Source organism: Solea senegalensis, linkage group LG14, assembly GCF_019176455.1.
Source record: "Solea senegalensis isolate Sse05_10M linkage group LG14, IFAPA_SoseM_1, whole genome shotgun sequence".
In the NCBI taxonomy this organism is placed as follows: Eukaryota; Metazoa; Chordata; class Actinopteri; order Pleuronectiformes; family Soleidae; genus Solea; species Solea senegalensis.
Genome location: NC_058034.1, coordinates 10,166,323 through 10,189,351, shown reverse-complemented (window position 1 = coordinate 10,189,351; position 23,029 = coordinate 10,166,323). Strand labels below are relative to the sequence as shown.

Genomic DNA, 23,029 nt, shown 5'->3' with positions numbered 1-23,029 from the left:
TACCTGGCATCTCGTACTTTCTTACCTGTACCTGCTCGGGCAAGGTTCCAAGTGAGCTGAACTGATACTATATGTGAATTCAACAGACTGCTGGCCACTGATTGGCAGTGTAGAAAACCGTAAATTCTGAAGACATGCGTTAATCTCCAACATATTGCAAGTAAATTACTAAAAGCTCAATATTTAATAGAGGAGTCTGGCATATTCAGCGACCGCACTGCCGAAAGCTGGCGAACACGAGCCACATGACAACCCTTCCCGTCGTATTTCAGTTCAGTTCTGTGCTCCAGTGGTGAAGGAAGTATTGAACTAATCTTTTTAATTAACTGCTTATGTACATGGAAAAGAACTGCTTGACAGTGACTAGTCACCAGTTTCGCTGTGTCACGTAAAAAAACGCGTCACGGCAGTTTCATGCAGCTGTGCTATGATGACTCCTCCCACATTGAGGAGGTACTATAGTAATATAAAAGATACCAAACTCAGTAGAGTCGAGTCGAGTTGAGCCGATCCGAGCCGTACTGGAACTGTAAAGCGGAAAAGTGCCAATAGTTACAGGAATTTGTTGGACGTAAGGAAATTATGGTTATGAATGATGGCCTCACTGGATGAAAACAAGAAAGTTCAGGCACGTAACAAATCCACACTGATTTAGTAATAAACCAAGGTACCATCTGTTTAACACTCTTTTCAAATAAGTGAATAAACCGTTATCAGTCTACAAAGCCACAATGACTCACGTCCGTTTCCTCACAAAGCATGCTCATTGTGAGACACCGGAGATGTCGTGGGGGGGGCAGAAGGTAGTTTGACGCTGCTTTGAGTGACTAGACAAGATGAGAAAGAAGAGGAAGAAGACAACAGAGGACATGTTTGACCGAAATTGCCACAGACATCAAAGTGAAGCAGGAAACTGTGGTTCTTAGGAAACCTGCGACTTTCTCAGCGAGAGATGGAAAAAAAAAGCACCCTGACAAAATGCATTGCCTGTGTGGATGTTAGACTCAACTTGCTTAAGAGCTAATGACCCGAGTTGACCTTTGGAACAGGATGTGCTTACATTCATTGACTTGTCAATTTTGACTACTAGATTTAGTAGCAATAAAACTATAATTTTCATCAATGTTAAATTCTATAAAACAAATATAAATTTGCTATGCAATATATTTTTCTCCAAGAAATTAAGTAGGAAAATGGAGGTTGTCTTACATTTCATGAGTCAACAACTGCATGTATAATTATGGTCTATGGGTTGTTTGTAGCCGTAATTTTGCTCAGCCAGTGAGTGTTTTCAACTTAATTATAATGAGTTTCTGTTGCCTTTTCTTAAGTCTTTCATTTATATATACTTTCAACTAAGACAGTTTATTAAGGCTGATTGAACATGTGCTCCTACAGAGGAAATAAATAATAGATTAGCCAAAGACATTCTCAGCATCTCATGATGCCTTCACTGCCGAATTAATCTGTGCAGAAAAATCTGTTCAGGAGACCGAACAATCTTGAGAAATTGATTATGTGAGAATAATGAGAGAAGAATAATAAACTCACTACAGTAAACTCAGATGGATTGGGCAACTGGGAAACATCCACATGAACAAAATTATGTTAAGTAGCTGTGATTTATACGAACAGGTTAGTCCTGTTTTTGCATCATTAAATGTGTATTTCTATTTGGGCTCCAGCTCAGCTTCATTGAGCATATTTGCTTTGCTTCGTGCAAGTGTCTGAGTGTAACATGGGATAAAATTTTATCAAAGAATTGGATGTGCGTATTTAGAAAATGCACAGTTCCCACAGTGGGAATGAGGTGATCCAATTTGCCATATCAAATCAGTCCGGTCCTGGTCAGAATCACTGGATTAGATATCACATAAATGGTGTAGGTGTAATGTGTGTATGTGATAAATGAATCAGCACCACATATGTTATCAACAGCTAAGTTGCTTAAAATGGGTAAAAGATTATTAGACTCTAATGAGTATCAGTGGATACTCATGTTTGTGGTATTGGGACACACAAAAGGTATTAAGCCAAACATCTTCCCCCCCTGCAATTTAGAGCCATCTCAAATCTGTTAAAGGCAACAGTCAACCAAATCAGTATATGAAAACCATTGAAAACAGGCAAGCACACACACACACACAGAGGATGGATGACTCAATTGCAGCTGCCTTCCATGTTTAACACACATCCTCATTACTCACTATTCATACAGTACATCCTGGGCTATGTGGGGGCCCTTGGCACTGAAACTTTTTGTTCACTGTTTGCTTCCCACTCAAGGAGTCTGGAATACATAGAGTCACATTTTCTACAGCAACTGGTTACCTTTGCCAAGGAGCTTATGTTTAGCTGACATTTGTTTGTTTGTCTGTCTGTCTGTGAGCAGCATAATTAAAATAAATTACACATTTTCATGTAATTTTCTGGAGATGGCCACAGAAATACATTTCTTTGGTTTAGTAATTCTTTTTTTTCAATTTTTTTTAAATCAATTGTTAACCTTGGTGAAGGTTTTCTATAGACATTTTGATCCCACTGTCATCCAGTCAAATCTTTTACTTCAAATTGACAGACTAAGCTCTGATCTGCACCTAGCTTTAAAAGCTCTCCTATATAAAAGTCTTTGTACAAGCACTAATGAATCACCTAACATACACAACTTTGTGTTTTATTGTAAACTATCCTTTTTTAAAAGGTTTACTGCTTATCATAAGCACTTTTATTACTACAACAAATCAGAGAGACAAGGGGGATGAAAAACTCTGACATGTAGCCAGTTCTTGTCTGAACATTGTAGCTTCTTGTAAAAAAGCTGTCCCATTAATAGATTATCCCTTTCACTTCCCCAGTTTCGGGGACAGAATGTCTGACTTTACTGTAAACTAAAAGAGTAAAGATGAGAAAAACAGTAAGTTTTGATGATCCAATTTAGGACATAGCAGTGAGAATATGTATTTTCACTTTCCAATGTCGAAGGCATCATGACTTGTACACGTTAACCTACAACACATCAGTATCCATGGTGTGCTCATTTATGCAGTTTAACCTTCTTAAAGGTAGTCACAAGACAATATTGTATGCAACCACATATTTTGAATCCTATTTTCATCTCTTTTCATTTTTGGTGCCACTGCTCAACAGGTACCAGTGGTCATTAGGTTCAAAAGCAGCCTGAGGCTACACCTGACTAGTATGTCAAGGTTGAAAACATTTATTTTAGTAATTTATTTTTGAGAAACTGGCATGCTTTAGCCTAATGAGAGAGAAAACCTAAGTGTATGGGGCAAATGTCTCAACTGAACATCATTAATATTACAAATAATAATGCTATGTGCATTATCAACAGTGACTGATCACTAATTAACTTGCCAAATACAATGCCTCAACTCAACATAGTCTCTGCTTCCCAAGTTGTAAATACGGGCCAGTAACAAGCATCTGTCAAAAGGTTTTCACATTAGCCAAGGCTCATGTTGGGTGCATACTTAACATACTGTAACGACTGAAAAGAGTCTAACCTGTTCTGTGTTGAGACCATTTTAGAAAGGACAACAAACACAAAAAGTAGTTTGCACACACTGTGCTCATTCCTGGAACAGCCTGCAACATACTCTGAGGCTATTTCAACGGCCTTGCTTCCAGAACAAACTGGGTTAGATGTAGTATACCACTAGGAGCGAGAGTGCTTACTTGCTTTGGCAGGTCCTCTCTAATTGGAAGTGATCCCCTGACCAGATAACAGGGTGGGTCCTGCTATGCCAACTTATTCAACCCCTTAACTTCACACCACCGGGCACTTCAGATCTTTCCAAAGTGAAAAAAAATTAGCACTTGCCAGGAACTATCATGAAAAGCCAACTCTCGCTATTGCATCGATGTGCTTGTAAAATTAAGTGGTGATTGCTCAAAACGAAACACCCACTCAGACTTAAAAGCTAATAAAGAGAAAGGTGAAAATATGAACTTAGACTGCAAATAAAAGCACAGTTCCCTTAATTTATTTAAAGTGAAGAGACAGTAAATGTGAATGAGAAACAAAGATACATCACCAGCAGTTAAGGTGCAGAGTTGGGGGTTATGTTGTGTCAAAAAAGTTTCTTCCCTCCTAAGCTGTATGACGCCATTATTAAATACAAAATATTACCGTCCAACACATTGCTGTTTAAGAATAAAGACCTATGATTATCTTTTGTCACTTTCATTGTCACGGCCAAGCCTTTCTCTGCAATGACGTACAACAACAAAGAAACTACCACAATGGATCTCACATGTTTCTCACATGCTCCAGGTAAAAATAAATACAGCTGATCTTATGGTGAGAAAATAGTATAATAGAAGAGTAGTGGCATATGTAATTGCTTATAAACAGTACAAAATATGTAATTACCTAAAAAGATTTCAAAAGTGCACCAAAATATTTGACATGCTGCTTATATATATCAGACGGCCAGTGAAAGAAAAACGGAACAATTAAAAGAATTAGATAAAAGCAAGTGCTGGCTTCAGATTTAAGGCTGGATAATTATGACAAAAACAAATGTCATAACATTTAACAAATGTATTGTCAATGTGATGTCAATATAGAAATAAACAAAGATTTGTGAACCTAACTAGACAACAGTATATTCACAACAGTATACGTCTGCCATGACGACATATTTAGCTAAAAACCATTCAGAGCTGACAATTAAGATGCATGCTATGCTCCTATCTTGTAACCTTCAAGTCAACCCTCGGTTGCTATATATTAGCTGAAAGCTGCATTTTTCCACATAATAACAAGCAAAATGACTCAATGGTAAAAAAAAAATGGCTGACTAACAGTTGGAGATGCCGTTGAAGTGCACAGCTCACCCTTTCCATCAAGGTGAACTCAGACACTTTGCAGTTGACCTTTCAGAAAGCGTCAAATCATATTACAACATCATGTGACATTCAGTATGTGAGGAGAAAATAATCTTTGGTGTATACGAGTTTCCACAACTGCACAGTGACATTATACAGTGCATCGGCTATGTGACAAATGGGGGGATTTGTATATTTGGGAGGTGGTTCACTTTCCTTCTGTTGGACCAAGTGCTTTGGCTTGTTTGCCGATATGAGCTACTGTCAATCTGGCAGCTACCATAATTAATATAACCATACTTGCAAATAAATGGCAACTAAAAGCTTCCCTTCAGCATTTGCATTGCTGGACCACTTTCTCAAAAGCAGTAACACATTACTGCCTCACCATACATGCGAGACATTGATAAGCTGCAACATTAGTGACATAAGTGACGAAACCTGTAATTAATCACTGATGTCAGTGTGAAGGGCTCTTCCCATTAAAGTAGGCCACTGAAACTGCCTCAGGAAATAACGAGCAACAGTGTCCGGCTGTTTTGCACAAAACAGAGGAGGGTGGAGGATGTGCACGAGTAACAAGCCGAGAAAGAGTACATGCAGCTCATGTCATTATTATTCCTCACAAAAAAGCTGTTGAATTAATGTGAAAAGGGCAGGTCTGTATCTATTCATCTCTGTTTCAAAACAGTAATTATATTAACGTTTATATAACTAAAGTTTTACTTGACTAATTTTGTGCAATTGAAATGTGTTCTCCTGCTTGAAAATGAATGACACATTGTAATTAATATTAATAGAGAGTACAGCACAAGGGTACTGTGGTCGATGCTGAGAGCAGTAACTCAGATAAAGACCAAGTGCTTCTATTGAAGGAAACCAATTTGTCCCTGGGGCAGATTCATCATTTCATTTGGCAGAGGTGCAGCTTACTGAGCAGAGTGCGTTAACCATTCCAAGCTGAGGGGAAATCATTCTCATCTCATAACTCCACCCCCACCATGCTTTGTTCCACTTTTATGATGCACTCTAATTTCAAACAGATATCTAGTTTGTACAAACCTCCACCAACACTTAAGTGCACTAACTACCAAAATAAATTGTGTTTTGTTTAACATGCTTTTACATATATTCTGCCAGTATATATATGTAGTATTTATACCTTTTTAAGTATATTTATGATTTTGAGCCTTGTTTGAGAGGACAACTTGTAGCATGCAGGGAGAAAAATGAGAAGACACAGCAAAGGGCCGCAAACCAGACGCAAACCTGCGGCTGCTGCAGAAGTGTAGCCTCAGAGAGGGGGCACCTGTTGTACCTGATGAGTGACTGGCCACTGCAAACAATTTTTTTTTTTTTCTGATCAACAATTATACCATAACTAAAGAAAAATCGCCACCTGAAAATAACTTCTTTTTTTTTTTTTTCCAAAGCCCCTTAAAAGCACAATTACAAAGTATTTATGTATCCACTCCCTATGCTTAAAATGTAATGAGTTTTTCCCTTGACTCATACCCAACTCTTTTACCAAGCACCTTGGAAATCAGATCAATAGAAAACATACAGACAGACAACACATAAAACAAACTTCCTTGGCAGAGTTAACAGTGAAACTTGGAACAGATACCTCTACAGAGCTGAACTTGAGCAAAGAACAATGCTCCTCCAACAACACAAGAATGATCTAATCTGTGTTCCGTAAATCTGGGGTGTACTGAGTATAAACAAAAAAGGTACATGCGTTAAGTTACCAAGACATTTTAATTATAACCCAGAGGTCAAAATTATGTCTATGACCGCCAACCTGTTTTAGGTCCTCAAACCGCTATACATAATACATAAATGTGCTATTTTCTTTCCTTAATTCCTCTGGCTTGGTCCATTCCTTCTCTGTTTTATATACATTGCAATGTATGTATATACTGTATGTATCCAAATAAAAAGTGCACTGTGTGCATGCTCAACGTCTACTTTGTTTTTGGTGTAGGAGCCACATACAGGCCTGGCATATGTACTACAGCGTTGAGAGTCGTTAGGGGTGTTTTGTGTGGATGAAGACATTTCATTAAAAGGATGCCATGCTTACAGAAACCTATGTTTCAATGTGGATACGGCCTTAGTGTGTAGCCTGCTGTAAACTACCAGAAGAAGAAGCCTCAGGACAGAAGTCTGCTCTTCTTTATGTTCGACAAAGAAATCTCAGGTAGCTAGCAAACCAGCAAGTCCACAGTAGAATAAAATTCAGTTACTCAAATGGAACATTTTTACTGTTTATAACATTACAGTGTTTGAGTTGTGCTAGCTATAGCGCCCATGTGTCACTGAGCAATATTTTAGACATGCCTAAAAAAAATACAAGATTGGGGAGAAAATGTCTTTACTCACTCCACAGATGTAATTTTTTCCACATGTTTTCAGTCACTATGCATTTGCTTTACAGGGACTTTAAAGCAAAGTCAATTTTCAGTTTCCTGGAAGCATGAGGTACAAGAAAGTTGTGAGGATCTGGTTTTGGACATACCAGTCTTGGAAAAATGAGATTCAACAGGTCAGCACAAGTCAACACCAAGTTAAGCTGATGTGTCAACATGGACAGACCTGACAAGAAGTTGAGCCTTAGAGCCAGAGCAGAGGGCAGCCATCACCCTGCTGATGCAGTCTGGACAAGTCATCACTGCCACAGACACAACATCTTACATACCTGCTACCTACCACTCTCACCGGTTTGTGTATGCGTGTGTCTGTGTGCAGTCTGTCTGTCTGTCCTTTCCACTTCCATGACATGTCCTGTCCTGCTGCCATCACCATAGCAACTCAAACAGCCACTGATGTTGCACTTATTTCATACACACACACACACACACACACACACATACACACACATATAAATGACGTAGAAAATGGGCACCGTCTATTCCCCTCATGAATCAGAGAGAACACACACACTGTTTCTGCTGCTGAGATTAATGCTCTTGGTAAACAATGATTCCTTCAGGAATATGTGGACTGAACATGATAAAAATCGGGCCACAACCTCCTAAAACACACAGACACGCCTCCTCAAGCTGTACCATTCATAATGCGCACTGCAGAACAGAGCGGAGCACACTGACATAACATAAATACAAAACAAACTATCCGTGTGTGTGTGTGTGTATGTGTGTGTGTACTACATCTCTCCTCTAGGTCATTCTTTCATTAGACATCACCTCACAACCTCTTCTCCACTCACTTTGAATGGCAATTAGTGGCAACTTCAGCTCAACCTGTGCAAGAGCCAGTAGACGGCCCCTAAAAATAGCTACAGTGTGTGCATTAGACAAGACTGGTGGCATATAAAGAGTTGGTATTTACAAGGTTTAAAGTTAGGAGGGTGGGATCGTCACTCAGGGCATGCATGCTAACCATCCTTCCTAGAGAGAAAGGAAAAAAAACAAAAAAAACAATTGCTACTGTATGTGTCATCATTCATCCAACTGCTTGTTAATGTCTCTTAAATCCAACCAGCCTTGCTGGTTGAATGAAGGCTTGAGGGGGCTGTGGGTGTGTAAAAAGGCCTTTTCTGGACCTGCCTATTAAAAACAAAGAGTGACCCACAGTTCTCCTCCAACCCCACCTTCCTCCCGATCTACAACTTCACACTCACAAACAGAACTATGAAAATGTGTGCTGTGATTTATTGTTCTTGAAGCATGAACAAACCCTTTCACTTATAGCGTGTATAATTTTGGCACTAGTGAGGGAATAGGCGTTTTCCACAGTGTGGAGTATGACCACACTGCTGCAGAATGCAACAAGAATGCTTTGTATGTAGGAAAACTTCCACATACTTACATACTTCCTGCAACAATCTGTCAGTGGTACACCACATACTTTCACAGACTAAATACCCTATTAATAAAAAAAAAAAAAACAACTAGCTGCAGAAACAAAAGAAAGCAATATTGAGTGGATTCATTACTTTTTCTTTTAGCATTATACACTCTTACCTGTCCTCATCCACATTACCATCCATAGTAATATGGATGCCAAACAGACTGTTGACGGCAGGAGTGGGCAGATTGAGGGCCTCGCTGATGAAAGGCTTTACACCATCTTTTCCTGGCATCACAACAGCAAAAGGCTGAGGTGGGGCCTCAGACTTCTGCCTACTATCTTCTGCCTGGTTGATAAAGCTGGAGGGGAGGCCTGTTGTGGCTCCTCCAAGGGGCTGTGCAAGTCCTCCCATGCCAGGCGCCTGACTTGGTACACTCTGAGGGATGTTGGTAGTACTGGGCACTGTGGAAGGCACATTCTTAGAACCGTTGTGGGATGTAGTAGGGGTGGTGATGGAAGGTGCAGGGGCATTACCTATCCCTCCTGAGGGCTGGGTCTGGCCGACAGGCAGGCCACTTCCTAGATAGATTGAGGCCATGGCTGCTGTGTTGCTCAGAGATGAGGCTATCTGGCTGGTTAGCGGCACCAAAGGGAGGTTTGTGATTGGAAGGTTCTGAGTGCTTGAGCCAAAGTGCTGCTGACGATAGTCCAGCTGACCAACCGCAAGGCCAGTGGGATGAGTAGAAAAGGCAAACTGTTGGGGCTGCATAGCAGTAGACAAAATAGGAGATTTCTGCTGCATGGCACCTTGGTGCACACCATTGTGGCCGTTAGAGGGGACATTTTGGTGAGCAACAGGCTGCATATTGACCTGAGCCTGTTGTGATTGTGGTGATGCTGCACTTGTGTATCCTGTGGGCTGGAAGGCACTTGCTCCATTGCCAATCGGGGGAGCAGAACTGTAGCCATGCTGCTGAAGATCTGATGGATGATGGTGGGTGAGGTGGGCAGGTTGCCCAAGAGAGGAGCTACTATCGACGTTATTCTCTAAAGGCTGTACAGTAAAAGAACTGCTAGTAACCACAGAGTTATTTGTGGTCCCATGCCCGCTGTCCCTGTCTATACTGTGATCTAGAGTTAAAGTTGGTCTAATGCTATCCACAGTCCGATTAACATTTGAATCTGAATCTCTCTCATAGAACTCAGTGCATGTCCACCTGCCCCGCCTGAAGGGCTCCCCGGAACCATGGTCAAGTTTAATGACTCTGAATCGGGAACTACAGCTGGCACTCACAGGAGCTGCGGGAGCCACGCTGGTGGAGACAGCAGGGACCGTGTTGATGTGTGTCAGTGGATGGGTGGCTGATGTCGGTACACTGCCTCCTACATTTTGTGGGGTGACACGACCAGTTGCTGAACTTTTATGAGAGGGTGCCCCGTTCACAGGTCCTGTGGTGGGAGGCTGGCCCTCCTGAGTCTCCGCGACATTGTTTAAGGTTTCCTCGGATGAGCTCATGTCACACACACCCAAGTCGGTCCGGGAAACGTCAAATATTTCAGATGACACGTCCTCTGTACGGGACTCGTCCGGGTCGTCCAGGCTCTCGGTGTCATCGGTGATGCTGCTGGCCGCCACCTGAGCCTGCGTCACACTCGTGATCTGGAAACAACTTTTCTTCTTTGCTGGCATTTTCGACATGTTGGCTATCTGCGTCAAGTCCGTCTGCTCCCTCATACAACTTAGCGCAGGATTTATATCTTGCGAAGTAATTCACAGCTGAGGGATGTGACTCAAACACGTACCGTCATAGTTCATTTCCATATCGTTCCTCTTCCTCTCTCTCTTGCCCAAAAAAGTGTCACAACCAAGGCGAGACTGTCCCCGGGACTCCAGCTGCGTCCCCGGTCTCCGTTCACGGAGCGCAGGGGAGACTGTTGCTCTCCTCCTGTGTCTTCTCTCTCTGACAGCCGCTCGGCCTCTCTCGTGTCCAGGCAGCGGAGTAGTAAAAAGGCCCTTGACAAACTTCTAGTTGAGCAGCTGCTGCCGGTACTTTAGTCTGAGGCGGGCCCGGGCTCTTCTCTCTCCGCAGTATAGTCCACACCGACCAGCTAACTTAGCTGATGCTAGCTAGCCTTCCCTACCTCGGCACCAGCATGTGCAACACCATGATGTAAACACATCCATCGCTGATTTGAAAGTAATATATATCCCAGCAGTAGACAGAGAAAACGTCTTAAAGTCTCCCAAGTTTTGACCCTTGTCGTGCGGAGAGCTCACTTTTGGCAGCTGCTAGTAGTCGCAGCTAGCTGACAGATCACTAGATTTACCACAGCCGCAGTGAGCTAACAAGCTGCTCTGGTCCTGCACTCTAACCAACCCCCGACAAGATGGCAAGAGCGAGGTGCATGCTGGGTATACGGTCAAACTAGTTTCAACAAAATAATAATAATAGACAAAGTTCTGTTAAAGTTGCAGTCTTAACCGTTTTCACATTGTTTACAGAAAACAGTATTGATTTAAAAAAAAAAGCAAATAAAAAAACTTGAGGGCCAAAAAAAATTGATGCCACTTCATTGTTAAATCACATGTGGGGTTTTTAGATGTAGTTTATTAGGTATATGCAGATATACATTTTATACACATAGAGGTACTGATATTGTATTGTACTCTATTAATATTATTACTTAAAAATAAAATGTAAACAACATGAATTTTTGTATTGTGTATTTACAGGTGTTCACACTGCTGCGACATGTATTTTTAGCTCCTGCTATCAGTTGCAAAATTCAGTTTTTATCTTGGATTTAACTGTGACACATTCATAAGCAATGTGGAAAGACACAGTCACTAAATAACATCACATATGCTGCTGTTTGGTCTTAGTATCGTGTTCTCTATCTCTCTTTTATCATTTTTAAGGCATAAATATACACACAAACGCACATAATTATGCTGTTAAAGTAATCTAAATCTATTTATATAATCATTACTAATCTTTACTTGTTGTGAGAACATTGCATCCTAATTAGTTTATTTTGAAAGTGTAGCTACACTTTTATACAAAACTTTGTATTAAATGTCAGATAACTGAAGAGGTAAATACCTCAGCAAGCACATATTATTATTTATGTCTGTGAAGGTTCTCAGTAGTTCAGGTCATAGTAATCTTCATAAGTCTTAATTTCATGAGGAAAAGCTACAACGCTACTGTGGAATTGTGCAGTATTTTTATTTACTATGGTCTCCTTTAATGTCACATAGATGACTGAGCTCCCTGACAGACTGGAAATATGACAGGCTTGAGCTCAGCTGCAGGACATTCTGTCACAAGATCAACACATGACAAAGGGAAATATAAAGAATCACAGTGTTGTGCTTTTTTTGAGTGACATCTTTTCTGATAACAGTTACTTACTTACTTACTTACTTACTTACTTACTTACTTACTTACTTACTAAAACCCAACCATGTTTTGTATCTGTCTTGTATTTAAAAATGCCATCACACCCAAACTAAAAGATTGGAAAAAATAATAAGGTTTTTATGTACACTGTAAAACTGCAGGCTTAGAAAGTAACATATAAGTCAAGTTGCAACTGTTTTTAAATTAAAAGCCCAAAATCCCTTATGTGTGTTTGTTTGTGGGTTTTGGGTTGTATTTGCTGTTTGTTGTTGTTGTTTTTTAGTGAAATAAAAACAAAACATGTTGTGCATGACAAAGATAGTAAATAGACACACAGACTGTGCACAACATTACAAATGTGTGTTTGTGTGTGAAGATGAACCCAGGTCCTGTGTGTGGCTGACCGTTGGGGTTGCAAGGAAAAGAAAAGAAAAAAAGAAGTGGACAAATTTTCTGGACAACTTAAACAAACAGGTCTGTCTTTTATTTATTCCACCTTTATTGCTCTTCAGGAATAATGACAAGAGAAAGGGCGATAATAACAGCCTGTGGTAATTTCATCAAATATTTTGTACAGGTAATGAACCATGACATTTATAGCTTTGTTATAATATCTCTTTGACACAACTGATGAGTGATTGAATTACATAGTTACATAACGTCCCGGTCGCCACAGGAAAACAACACAGTATGTGAGTTGACATAAGTAATAAAATACAAACAATTTTTTTCCTGGCTATATTTCGTAAGGGTTGGTGGCAGAATTAGCACTTGATTTAAGTCAACAGTATACAAGTAACTGATTTATCAGTGGATCCTGATGTTCTCAGTGAGTCACACAGCAGTAACCTTTGAAGGTTGTTAATGCAGTGCCACATTTTGACCTCAATCGTTGGCCACATCTCTACCCTCTGTCCGTGCTCTCGGTAACATACTGAATATTTGGAAGCAAAGTAAAAGTGTCCTCTAAACAACGTGCCACCAGAAGCACAAGTGAATAAATTTAACCTCTGCAGGAGAGGAGTTCTATAGAAAAACCTCCTGCAGTTGGTTGATTTTTGTGGCACAGAGGCATCGCTGTGGCAGTTTGAGCATGGGTGCAAGTAAAGTTGAACACAGAGTGAAAAGTTCTTGTGTGTCACACAAAGTAGAAGTTTGTGCATATGACTGCATCTAAACTGCATGAGAGGTTTAATCACTACAAATTTAATAGGTAAACTTGTAGACACGTTTATTGAGCAATTTAGCACAGAATAGATTTATTTTATTTTCACATAATTTCTTTAAAAAAAATACAATTGATGCATTTGCAAAAGATGTGCTCACTGCTATATAAGTGCAACACAGACTCTTTAAAAAAAAAAAAAACGTTTTTAGTTATTTATTTTATTTTTATTTAACCAGGTAAAAGACCCATTGAAATTGAGATCTCAATTACAAGGGTGACTTGGCCAAGATGTCAGTAGTACACGTCTTGATATTTTTTGTATTTTGTATTTGTGATATTATCACAAATATAAAAGAAGAGATTACAAACTGTGAATTTACAAAAAACAGTGGTTCAACACTGCAAACATGTTGACAGTCAAAGAGCAGGGGTTATGAATGCAGTAACAAGTTTAAGAACACAAGCGCTGCAGTGTTTCTGGTGTCATAGGTCACATGTGTATTCACTGAAAGACGTCACCGTGCAGAAAACGAGTGCGTCCACCCAGGTATCGAATCTCTGCTGATTGGAGGTGGAACCATTCCGTGATGTAAACATGTTGAGGACCCACATTTTCACAGGTACGAACTCACATGCACTAACATGCACATGCACTCACACTAAGATGGACAAGCAGCCAGACCGGTTACCAAAACAAAGAAGAGCTCAGATCACAGCACACACAGAGTGAGTGTGACTTCATACTTCTCACTATTACTGCAAAATATATTGACATAGAAAATCATTGCCATAACTTTTAAATTGAATAATGCAATCTTGAATTGTTTCAAGATTTAATATGTTTTTATTAGACACGCATTAATTTGTACTTCTTTCTACCCAAACCTATAACTCCTATGAAAAACAATGTTGCAACATCAGCCTCAACAAGCCCTCTATCTATACTTAGGCTCCCTCCTTTAGCAGCAGGCTGTGCGTGGGCTTTCCCAGCCCCAGCCAAGGTTTTTGCAGAGCTGGTTGTGTTTATTTACTCTGTTATGAGGGCAAAGACTTCCAGGCCATGCTCAGGCGCATCAGGGCTACGTGCTGGGTCCACTTTCAGTGTGCCATTACATTAACAAGACATGTCTTGTGCAGTGACTATTTTGGAGGCTGGGGTCCTGGCCAATGGTCACTTTCAGAAGCCCAACATGAGAGCCCTCTGGCCTTTAGCAAAATTCTGTGCGGTCCAAACGTGCACAATCAACAAACAAACTGACCAAACATCACTCAGCACTTGCTAAAAAAAGGGTTCCCCCAGAGGAAAGGGCACAAGGGGTTGGTTCAGGCAACTGGGCAAGCTTGGAACTGCTATAGTGGAATATACATGTGAACCTTGTGCATGGTTTCAAGTTTATTGGGCTCCTTTCCCACAAAAACACACATTTGCTTGTTTGTGTTGACCTGGACCATTTATTTCCCTGTGTCTGACTGCTAATAAAAGAAAGAGTTAAATAAAAATTAAATTACCATCACATGTGCACTTCCAGGTACTCGTCTGTCCCTTTTTGTCCACATAAGCCCTCTGTTAGTCAAAAATATACTGAATTCAAGAGCAAAGTTTAAATTTAGTGTATTTCTGGGTATCGCTGGGTTACTGTTGAAGGAGGCTTATTCATCCTGATAGATTTTACCCCATAATGAGTGTTGGTTGTATTCATTACACAACATCCTGGTTATATTACACGGTGTGAGAGTTAAAACAACTCTTAAAAAAGAAATTAAGATTAATGTAATTGTCTTGACTGAAAAGGCAGAACACAGAATCAAAGATTGATGACTGTTGTTTATTGTGAAATAACAAAGTCTTTAAACACTGGGCCATTGACAGCGAGCAGATTAACTGGCACGGTAATGAGGTAAAGCGGGTGAGACAGGTGTTGAAAAGTGACGCAGAATGGATGTTGAACCAGGGTATTACTGACGTGCAAACAGCAAAACTGGCAGGACATCAGAAACAAGTTTAAAACAGCCAAGGTGTTGTGACTGAACCGCAGTCAGTGTTGTAATGTAACAAAGAACACATACTTCACGTATCTGTACTCTAGCTTTGTTATTTATATTTCTAGTAACTTTTACTTTTACTCCACTACCTTTCCTGAATAAATTGTATACTTTTACTCCACTATATTTCCTCTAACTCACTTTTCTAGTCCTCACGTTTTGAAAACCTTTACTTCTAAAACGTAAGTACATTTTATATTAGTACATGACTTTTGATACTCAAATAGAGCAAATGTCACAAACCAAGACTTTTACTTCAGTAATATTATAAAAGTGACTTAAACTTCTAGCAAAGTCATTTTCTGGTAAGACACTTTACTCGAATATCCCATTAAGGTACTTTATACAAGACTGAACCAGTCTGAATGGATGGACCAGGATGTGAATGGTGCAGTCGGTGCTGAGCTGATGTGTTGTGAAATGTTTTGAAATACTGATCACATCATAGATGCCTCTGTTCAGTGCATGTAGATTTAAAACATGACTGACCCTGAAACAGAAAAAGCTAAACAGAACTCGTTTCATGGAGTGACCTGACTGCCGCTGCTCCTATTACTAGGGAGGAAGGACCGTTGCTCTAAACAAACAAATATTTTGATGCTCAGCAATGACATACTATCTCCTCTGTTTGCCACTGAAAATGTCATAATGAGCATAATGAAATAGTGTCCGCACCATAATTCTACCAGTAGTCCTCTTACATGGTTATTTAAACCTTTCAATTAGAGTTAAAGCATTTCATTGCTTACACTGGCCAAATAAAGAGTTCAAGGTTCAGGGTCTTGGAATTCTTAAACCGTTAAGACAAAGAATAATGCTGTGTGGTTATCTGGAAAAACTGCAGAAATTAATGCAAAGACGCTGAGAGCATTCCGACAAAGGGCAAATTTATGAGCTGTAATCCTAAATGAGACGGACATTGCTTCACTGTGTAAAACTGCATTATTCAACTCAGCTGGGAGGAATATTTGTATATCTGTGTGTGTGTGTGTGTGTGTGTGTGTGTGTGTGTGTGTGAGAGAGAGAGAGAGATAATCCACATGTTGCTGTGCACAGACACACAACAGTGTGCCTCCATACCAACAAATAGCCATATGTACATATTTTCCTGGAACGTCAAAGCCAAAATGAAGCAATAACAACATCAAATTTGAAACCCACGGTTCTATGTGGTGTGATGCCTGTGTATTACAGGGAATTATAGTGATTTACCACCAGTCAGCATGTTTGTTCATGATCAGTCATTCCATCATAATCAGTCTTCCATAGACACAGTCTCCTTTACAAAGCTGCCGCATTTTGCCTGTATGTGTGTGTGTATTTGTTAACTCTTAAGGATCTTTTCTAACAAAACATTGACCTCATCAGGACCCGTGGTCCTTATGGAGATTTAAACCTGATCTAATCAGGCAGAACCTGATTTTCTCAGTGTGTGCGCATCGCTGCTGCATTCTGTCATGTTTTTTTAAATTGTGGTGCCCATAATTACAGATTAGAGAATTCACACAGTACACATGAGGTTCCCAGCAGAAACACAAAGAGAAAAGATCTGTTGATAATGATATTGACATTTTTACCAGAAATACTCAAGGCTGAATCTGAACACATGAAGAACTTTATCTTACATATCTTTGTAAACCTGTGTGTTGTCTTGTCACTGCCTGCTCACAGCTACTGGGTCATGTTCACACACTTCCTCATGGACAGAAGAACAGGTTAATCTGAGTCACTTAGGTCAACATACTGAAAAGGAAACCTCAATAACTTGTGACTTATCTTCTCTCCTTCCTGAAGGACAGATTCCAGAAAACTCTGTGATTGCGTTCATATGACATGCTGTAGGGCTGCAGCTGAGGTTCCCACCAGGTCACAGATTAGTACGAAAAGCGGATGTAGGTTACTTAAGCAAAAGATCACAACAGGTCATGATGTGTTTCCAAGTTTATAATATGTTTATATATTCCAGCAAAGAGCAGTTGTTCAGACAAAGTGAGCTATTGCTCTAGTAAATATGAGAGATATACACACATTCAAACTTAAAACATTTCCTTTGACTTAGTGCTCACACACACACATAGTGCAACATTACCTGTAACCCCTGTTCTCTTTCTATTTTTTTGACATTCTATATCAATGTGTTTCATCTTTAGAACCAGCAGGTGTTATTATATTTATGTTATTATCTTATGCACCACTAAATTCAACATTGTAGTCTGTATGAATGAATCTCAACCATATGTCACAGGAGCCTGAATTATGTTGGTTTTTTTACGTTGACTGGCCAGTGATTGAGAAAAAAAACAGTTTTCATTTTTGCAAAAATTATATTACTCAAACTTAATAATACATTTTCATATTGGTCTTAGCAATTGTTGTATAACTGGCACACAAAATGGTGCCACATATGTTAACACTGATCATTCTGGGTTAGCCTGCATCAATTTTAGCATGCTAAACAAAGACATACCTGCTAAAATGTAGCCTCTGTTGTTGTTTGCTCATGTTAAATTCAGCTTCACAGCCTGTAATGTGGCTGCAGACTTCTAGTCTTGTTACTTAACAGGTTAACCTAATAAGATCTCTTCTTTATCAAATTACAAACACTTGATTGTTGCTACATCTGCGCACCATGACAACTTATTTCAGAGGTCATGCAGAATTACATTTCTCCCCATGTCCACCAGACTCAACCTGTTCCAGGAAACTGCAAACATGGAATTGTATTTCGGAGTTCAACATTCGAGTTGAAAAATGTGCCTTTTGAAATTAGATTTTAAAACTGACTGACCCAGGAAGTTAAGACCATATTATGTGTCTCTAACTTCCTCTAACTGAAAGTAATAATTTCATTAACCTTGTTAAACGATGCACACACATTCACAGAAAAGTGTTCCACCATTCATCCTTGTTTGTGCAACTTTCTGCTCCTTGAATTGGTATAATTACTTTGCTGAATTTCTGAAAATAAGAGGGAGGGCAAAGTGGTACATGTTCAGCCTTATTCCATTCCGCCCTAATCATCTGCTTGTAAAAGTGCCTACTTGATATGTATCATCACATCCACGGTGAATCATGTTTTGCCTTGGGGAAGTCAGATTTCAGAGTTACTGTAGATATGCATTCAGGGTAAGTATAGGCCTACTGCTCTGCTGTGGTCGAGCAAGTTTCAGCATAAATGTATGAAAATGTTTTTAAAAGATTACATTTCTGCTGGGCCACACGGTGGATGTAGTGGTTAGCACTCTTGCCTTTGCAGCAAGAAGACCTTTGTTCGCACCCCAGTTGGAACAAGGGCCTTTCTGCATGGAGTTTGCATGTTCTCCCTGTGTGCTTGGGTGTTCTCCGGCTTCCTCCCACAGTCCAAAAACATGCAATATGGGGATAAGGGAAATTGGACACTCTAAATTGACCGTAGGTGTGAGAGTGAATGGTTACATTACATTACATTACATTACATGTCATTTAGCAGACGCTTTTATCCAAAGCGACTTACAATGGAATTAAGTACAATCAGCAATGGTTGAGTGGTCGTTTGTCTCGTGGCCCTGCGATGGACTGGCAAACTGTCCAGGGCGTACCCCGCCTATCGCCCTTTGTCAGCTGAGATTGGCACAGCACCCCCTGCGACCCTCCTGTAGAGGATAAAGCAATAGACGATGGATGAATGGATACATTTCTGCTTCGCATAAAGTGAAAATTGTCATTTTTACTATATATTTTAAAGGGGAAAGCCTCGTTTATATTTAATCTGTGACCCTTTAATGAGTCTGTATGATAACCTCAGTGTTTATAATGAAATACACAGCGCAAATTCTGCAAAATATAGTGAAATGTAAGAAATACATCCTTTCATATTCATTTCCTCCTCCCTTTGACCCTTGACCTCTCTGTTCATAATATCATCTTGTGTTTATACTAGCAGGTAATGCTTCCATCTTTTAATCTTCTCATTGTATTTCTGATCCTGACCAAATTATGTCCTTAATTGCCAGGCTTGAAGGGAATTATGGGGCCAACAGGGGGAGGAGAGGTGGCGACAAACATGATCAGCCGACACTGGGCATGAATGGGTAGGTCCATGTGGTCAGTGAGCAGACAGGATGAAAGGCTATAACATTTATTTTATCAAAAGACAGTATGTTTTTCATTACATGCACCAGTCAGTTGTGTAATAATGTAATTTGCAGCTGTGGGGCTGCTCGCCAATTCAGTTTGGGGAAAAATAAAAGATTTATCAGAGTTATGTCATGTTTGGCTCAAATGTTTTGTTGCCAATTGGAGGTACGTGATCGGTTCAGAAGAACAAGGTAAACAAACAAAGTAGCCACTGTCATACCCGCCGTCTGAAGCTGATGTATTACCAAATGCAAATATTTACTGTTGCACTATTCTATTCTTTTACTCTTGAAAACATCCTTGGACTAACCTATGTGTTACGTTTGCTTCACAACGGCACATGACAGAAGATAAATGTGTCATTTCTGGAGTTTTGCTCTTTGAAAAATAATTGAAATTGATATAAATTGTAAAGTGTTATTGTGCATACTTCACATCTACTTTAAAGTTTATTTTACAAAAGAAAGTTTAGTAAACGAAAGTAAGAAAGTTCTTTTTCTTACTTCGTTAGGACCAATCAGCTTGGGGGAAGTCGTTGCATAATGTCATATGCTCTCCGATTAGGTTTGGAGGGAAAATAAATTTATCATGGTTACATCAGATATGGTAAGACTGTTGTTGCCAATTGCAGAAACAGGATTTAAAAGAAAAAAGTAATTAATTTTTTCATGTGATTACTGCTAAACAAGGAAGCTGATGTGATGCTAAATGCAATATTTCCTGTTGAGCTAAATAATAATAAAAACGATTTTATTAATTTACTTTGAATTTACGTAATTTACCTTGTATTTGTGCTTTGATTTGACAGTTCAACATTTAAAAGCAGCATTATGATACGACACGATGTAATATGATACCATAAAATACTTTTTCTAGTATGACCTTTTCAAATGCCATGAAGCACGTTTTTTGGTTGCTGATTCATGTACTTTATTTCAACAACTGCGTTTAAAACAATTCTTAAAAATATATTTGTTAAAAGTTTTTTAATTTTTTTTTGACAGTTTAGATAAGTTTATCATACATTTTAGTTTTGAATATAATCAGAGTCTTTCAATGAATCGACATAATTGTGTTCATCTCTCAAAACTACTACAGTTCTGTTGTCTACGTACGAAGTACAACCGGGTGAATTCATGATCACAATAAAGTATCTCTGCCTCATATCTGAATAGAGAAAGATTAGAATAACAGCTTTAAGAAAAATCTACGATAATAGTGAGCCCTTTGTTGCGGGGCACTATGCCACAGCTGATCAACTGTTGTAACCAGACACAGCCACAAGATGTCGCCAAAGAGCAGTGAAACAATACTCCAGTGCTCCTCCGCTCTTCTTTTTCTTCTGATGATTTTCAGCAGGCTGTACACTGAGAGGTGTAATGCTGCCCTCTACAGTTTGAACTTCTATATCACAGTTCTGTGGAACTCAAGTGAGATTTGAAATGTGGCTGAAAATTAGGGATAATATTTTGTTTACATTATCTAAATAAATGGAGGCCATTGAGTGTGTGTGAGTGTGTGTGAGTGTACAGATGTGGGTGGTGTGGTTGTTGGTGGGTGTGTGTGAACATGGTTATTTCATATGTGACCTGCTGTGAACACGTGTCCATATCAGTAAGTGTGGTGGTCAAAGGTCTGACCAGGTGCCAAACTGTTTACCCACACGTACTAAATGAGAAGATGGAAAAAACAACTGCAGCATCAGACCAGTGTCTGTGGCTGACTTCAGAGTCACATAAAGCTGAATGAAGGCTTTGGACATATGTTTACCACTGCAGGAATCAAATTAATAGTAAAATAAACAGTGGTGCCCCAGGATTTCTTTTTAAACAAAGCATTTTTTTTTCTAATCAAAAGGTAATTTGTTTATCGTGGTGGATCATTTTCCAACTGCAACAACATATAGTTTGTTGTTATATATGAGGATTGTAAAGTACAGTAACAAACAAAGTACAAATACTTAAGTACAAAATTAACATATCTATACTTTACTTTATTTACATTACTAGCAACTTTTACTTTTACTCCACTACATTTCCTCTCACTATCTTTGTTACTCGTTACTACCAAATAAATCAGAAGAAGAAGCGTTAGTAATGGTCTGTGTTTATATAGAGCTTTTCTAGTCTTGATGAGCTGCTTCATACTACAGTTTTTGCCGTTCACACACTTCCATACTCATTCACGCACTGCGACATGGTGTTAAGTGTCTTGCTCAAGGAGACCTGTAGACTAGCAGAGCCAGGAATTGAACCCACAGCCTTCCAGTTGAAAGACAACGCGCTCTACCACTGAGATACCATGGCTCCATCCTGACTCCTCACTCCATACTTTCACTTCTAAAACTTTTACTTAAGTAATATCATAACAATAAAAATTGTATCCAACTTCTACCAACGTCATTTTCTGGTAAGATAGTAGCACTTTTACTCAAGTTTCTCTTTTAGGTACTTTATACAAGACTGGTCCTTGACACACAGTGTGTGGGTGTGGTGAGCCGGTGAGAACACTGTGAGAACTGTATAAAAGTAACAATATAGTCATCTCTAACTTCTCTAAATCAAGCTCCGTAAATTCAGGGAATAAAAAAGTAATCCAAAAAAAAATCAACTTATATCACTGTGTGTCTACTACAGCAGCAGTTAAATAGAGACAATTGGACTCTAGCAAATGTGTAAACTGTAAATGTGCCGAACACTTAATCGCTAATTCTATAGTACATCCAGCCGCTGGGGGGACTTTTGCTTTTGTAGAACATTAGTACAGTACAGTAAGTCTTTCCTGGGATCCATCCCACAGCGGGCCACTAAAGTGGTGTACACTGTGTGAACCAAGCAGTATGCACAGAAAGACAACGTGAACAGCACCACCTACAGAAATTCAGCATTCATCAGAACTGAAAGTTTACAGTGTGACTGACAGAGAGGTCGTTTGCTGTGCTGACAGCAGAACAGCCAGCCCAGCGGTGACGACAGAGACAGACGCTGGAGAATTTAGTCACATCACATGATTCTGTATATTTCAGGGAAAGTAGTGACAATTCAAAGGATACGGGGACTTTAACCGTATTTTGGGTTTGTGCTTACGAAGAAAAAAAATCTATAGAATGTCAGGTCTGGTGTGAAACACACCACGTTTTTTTTGCGCTGAACAATGACGATTAAAAATATTTTAAATTTAATAGCAACTTGAGTGAAACTGATCATACCATAAAACCATAAAAATGTCCACTTTATCCCTCTCTATGACTCATGGCTATTCATCATTGACGAACAGTGGGGCTTTATCTAATCTCTGTACGTCTTCATACTATGCTGGCAGTGGGAGTAAGACAGAATGCACAGGAGCCTGTTGCCGGGCAGAAAAACAACAACAACAACAACTCCCTGACAGACTAAAATGCACATTTTGCTTCCAAAACATTGTCTTAGAGAATTCACCTTCACATAATTGAAATCAGACAATGGCGCTTGTCCTTTTGCGGGAACTAAATTTTTCCAAGAAACAAATGTGCTTTTTCTTCATCTGTACACTTGTAGACAATGCCTTCGCGCCACGTTGCTGCTATTCAAATTCAAACTAACCCACTGCCCTCAGAATGCCCCGACTTTACATAAACTCACCATCTGTG

At 39.5% G+C, this 23,029-nt stretch overlaps 1 protein-coding gene across 3 annotated transcripts in view; it reads right to left on the bottom strand.

Moving 5' to 3' along the window:
* The window catches only part of tsc22d2 (TSC22 domain family 2), a 34,290-nt gene extending 23,251 nt beyond the window's left edge, over positions 1-11,039 (bottom strand). The window contains exons 1-2 of one of the 3 annotated variants that reach the window (XM_044043980.1): positions 9,202-11,037; positions 8,841-9,129 (exon numbers count right to left, since the gene is read on the bottom strand). In XM_044043980.1, the coding sequence (XP_043899915.1) occupies positions 8,841-9,129; positions 9,202-10,402 (1,490 nt within the window). In that variant the 5' untranslated portion in view covers positions 10,403-11,037. Of the gene's footprint in view, positions 1-8,840 lie in introns of all 3 variants that reach the window. The other 2 variants (XM_044043981.1, XM_044043979.1) reach the window with 2 other exon arrangements.
* Positions 11,040-23,029: the final 11,990 nt, after the last annotated feature.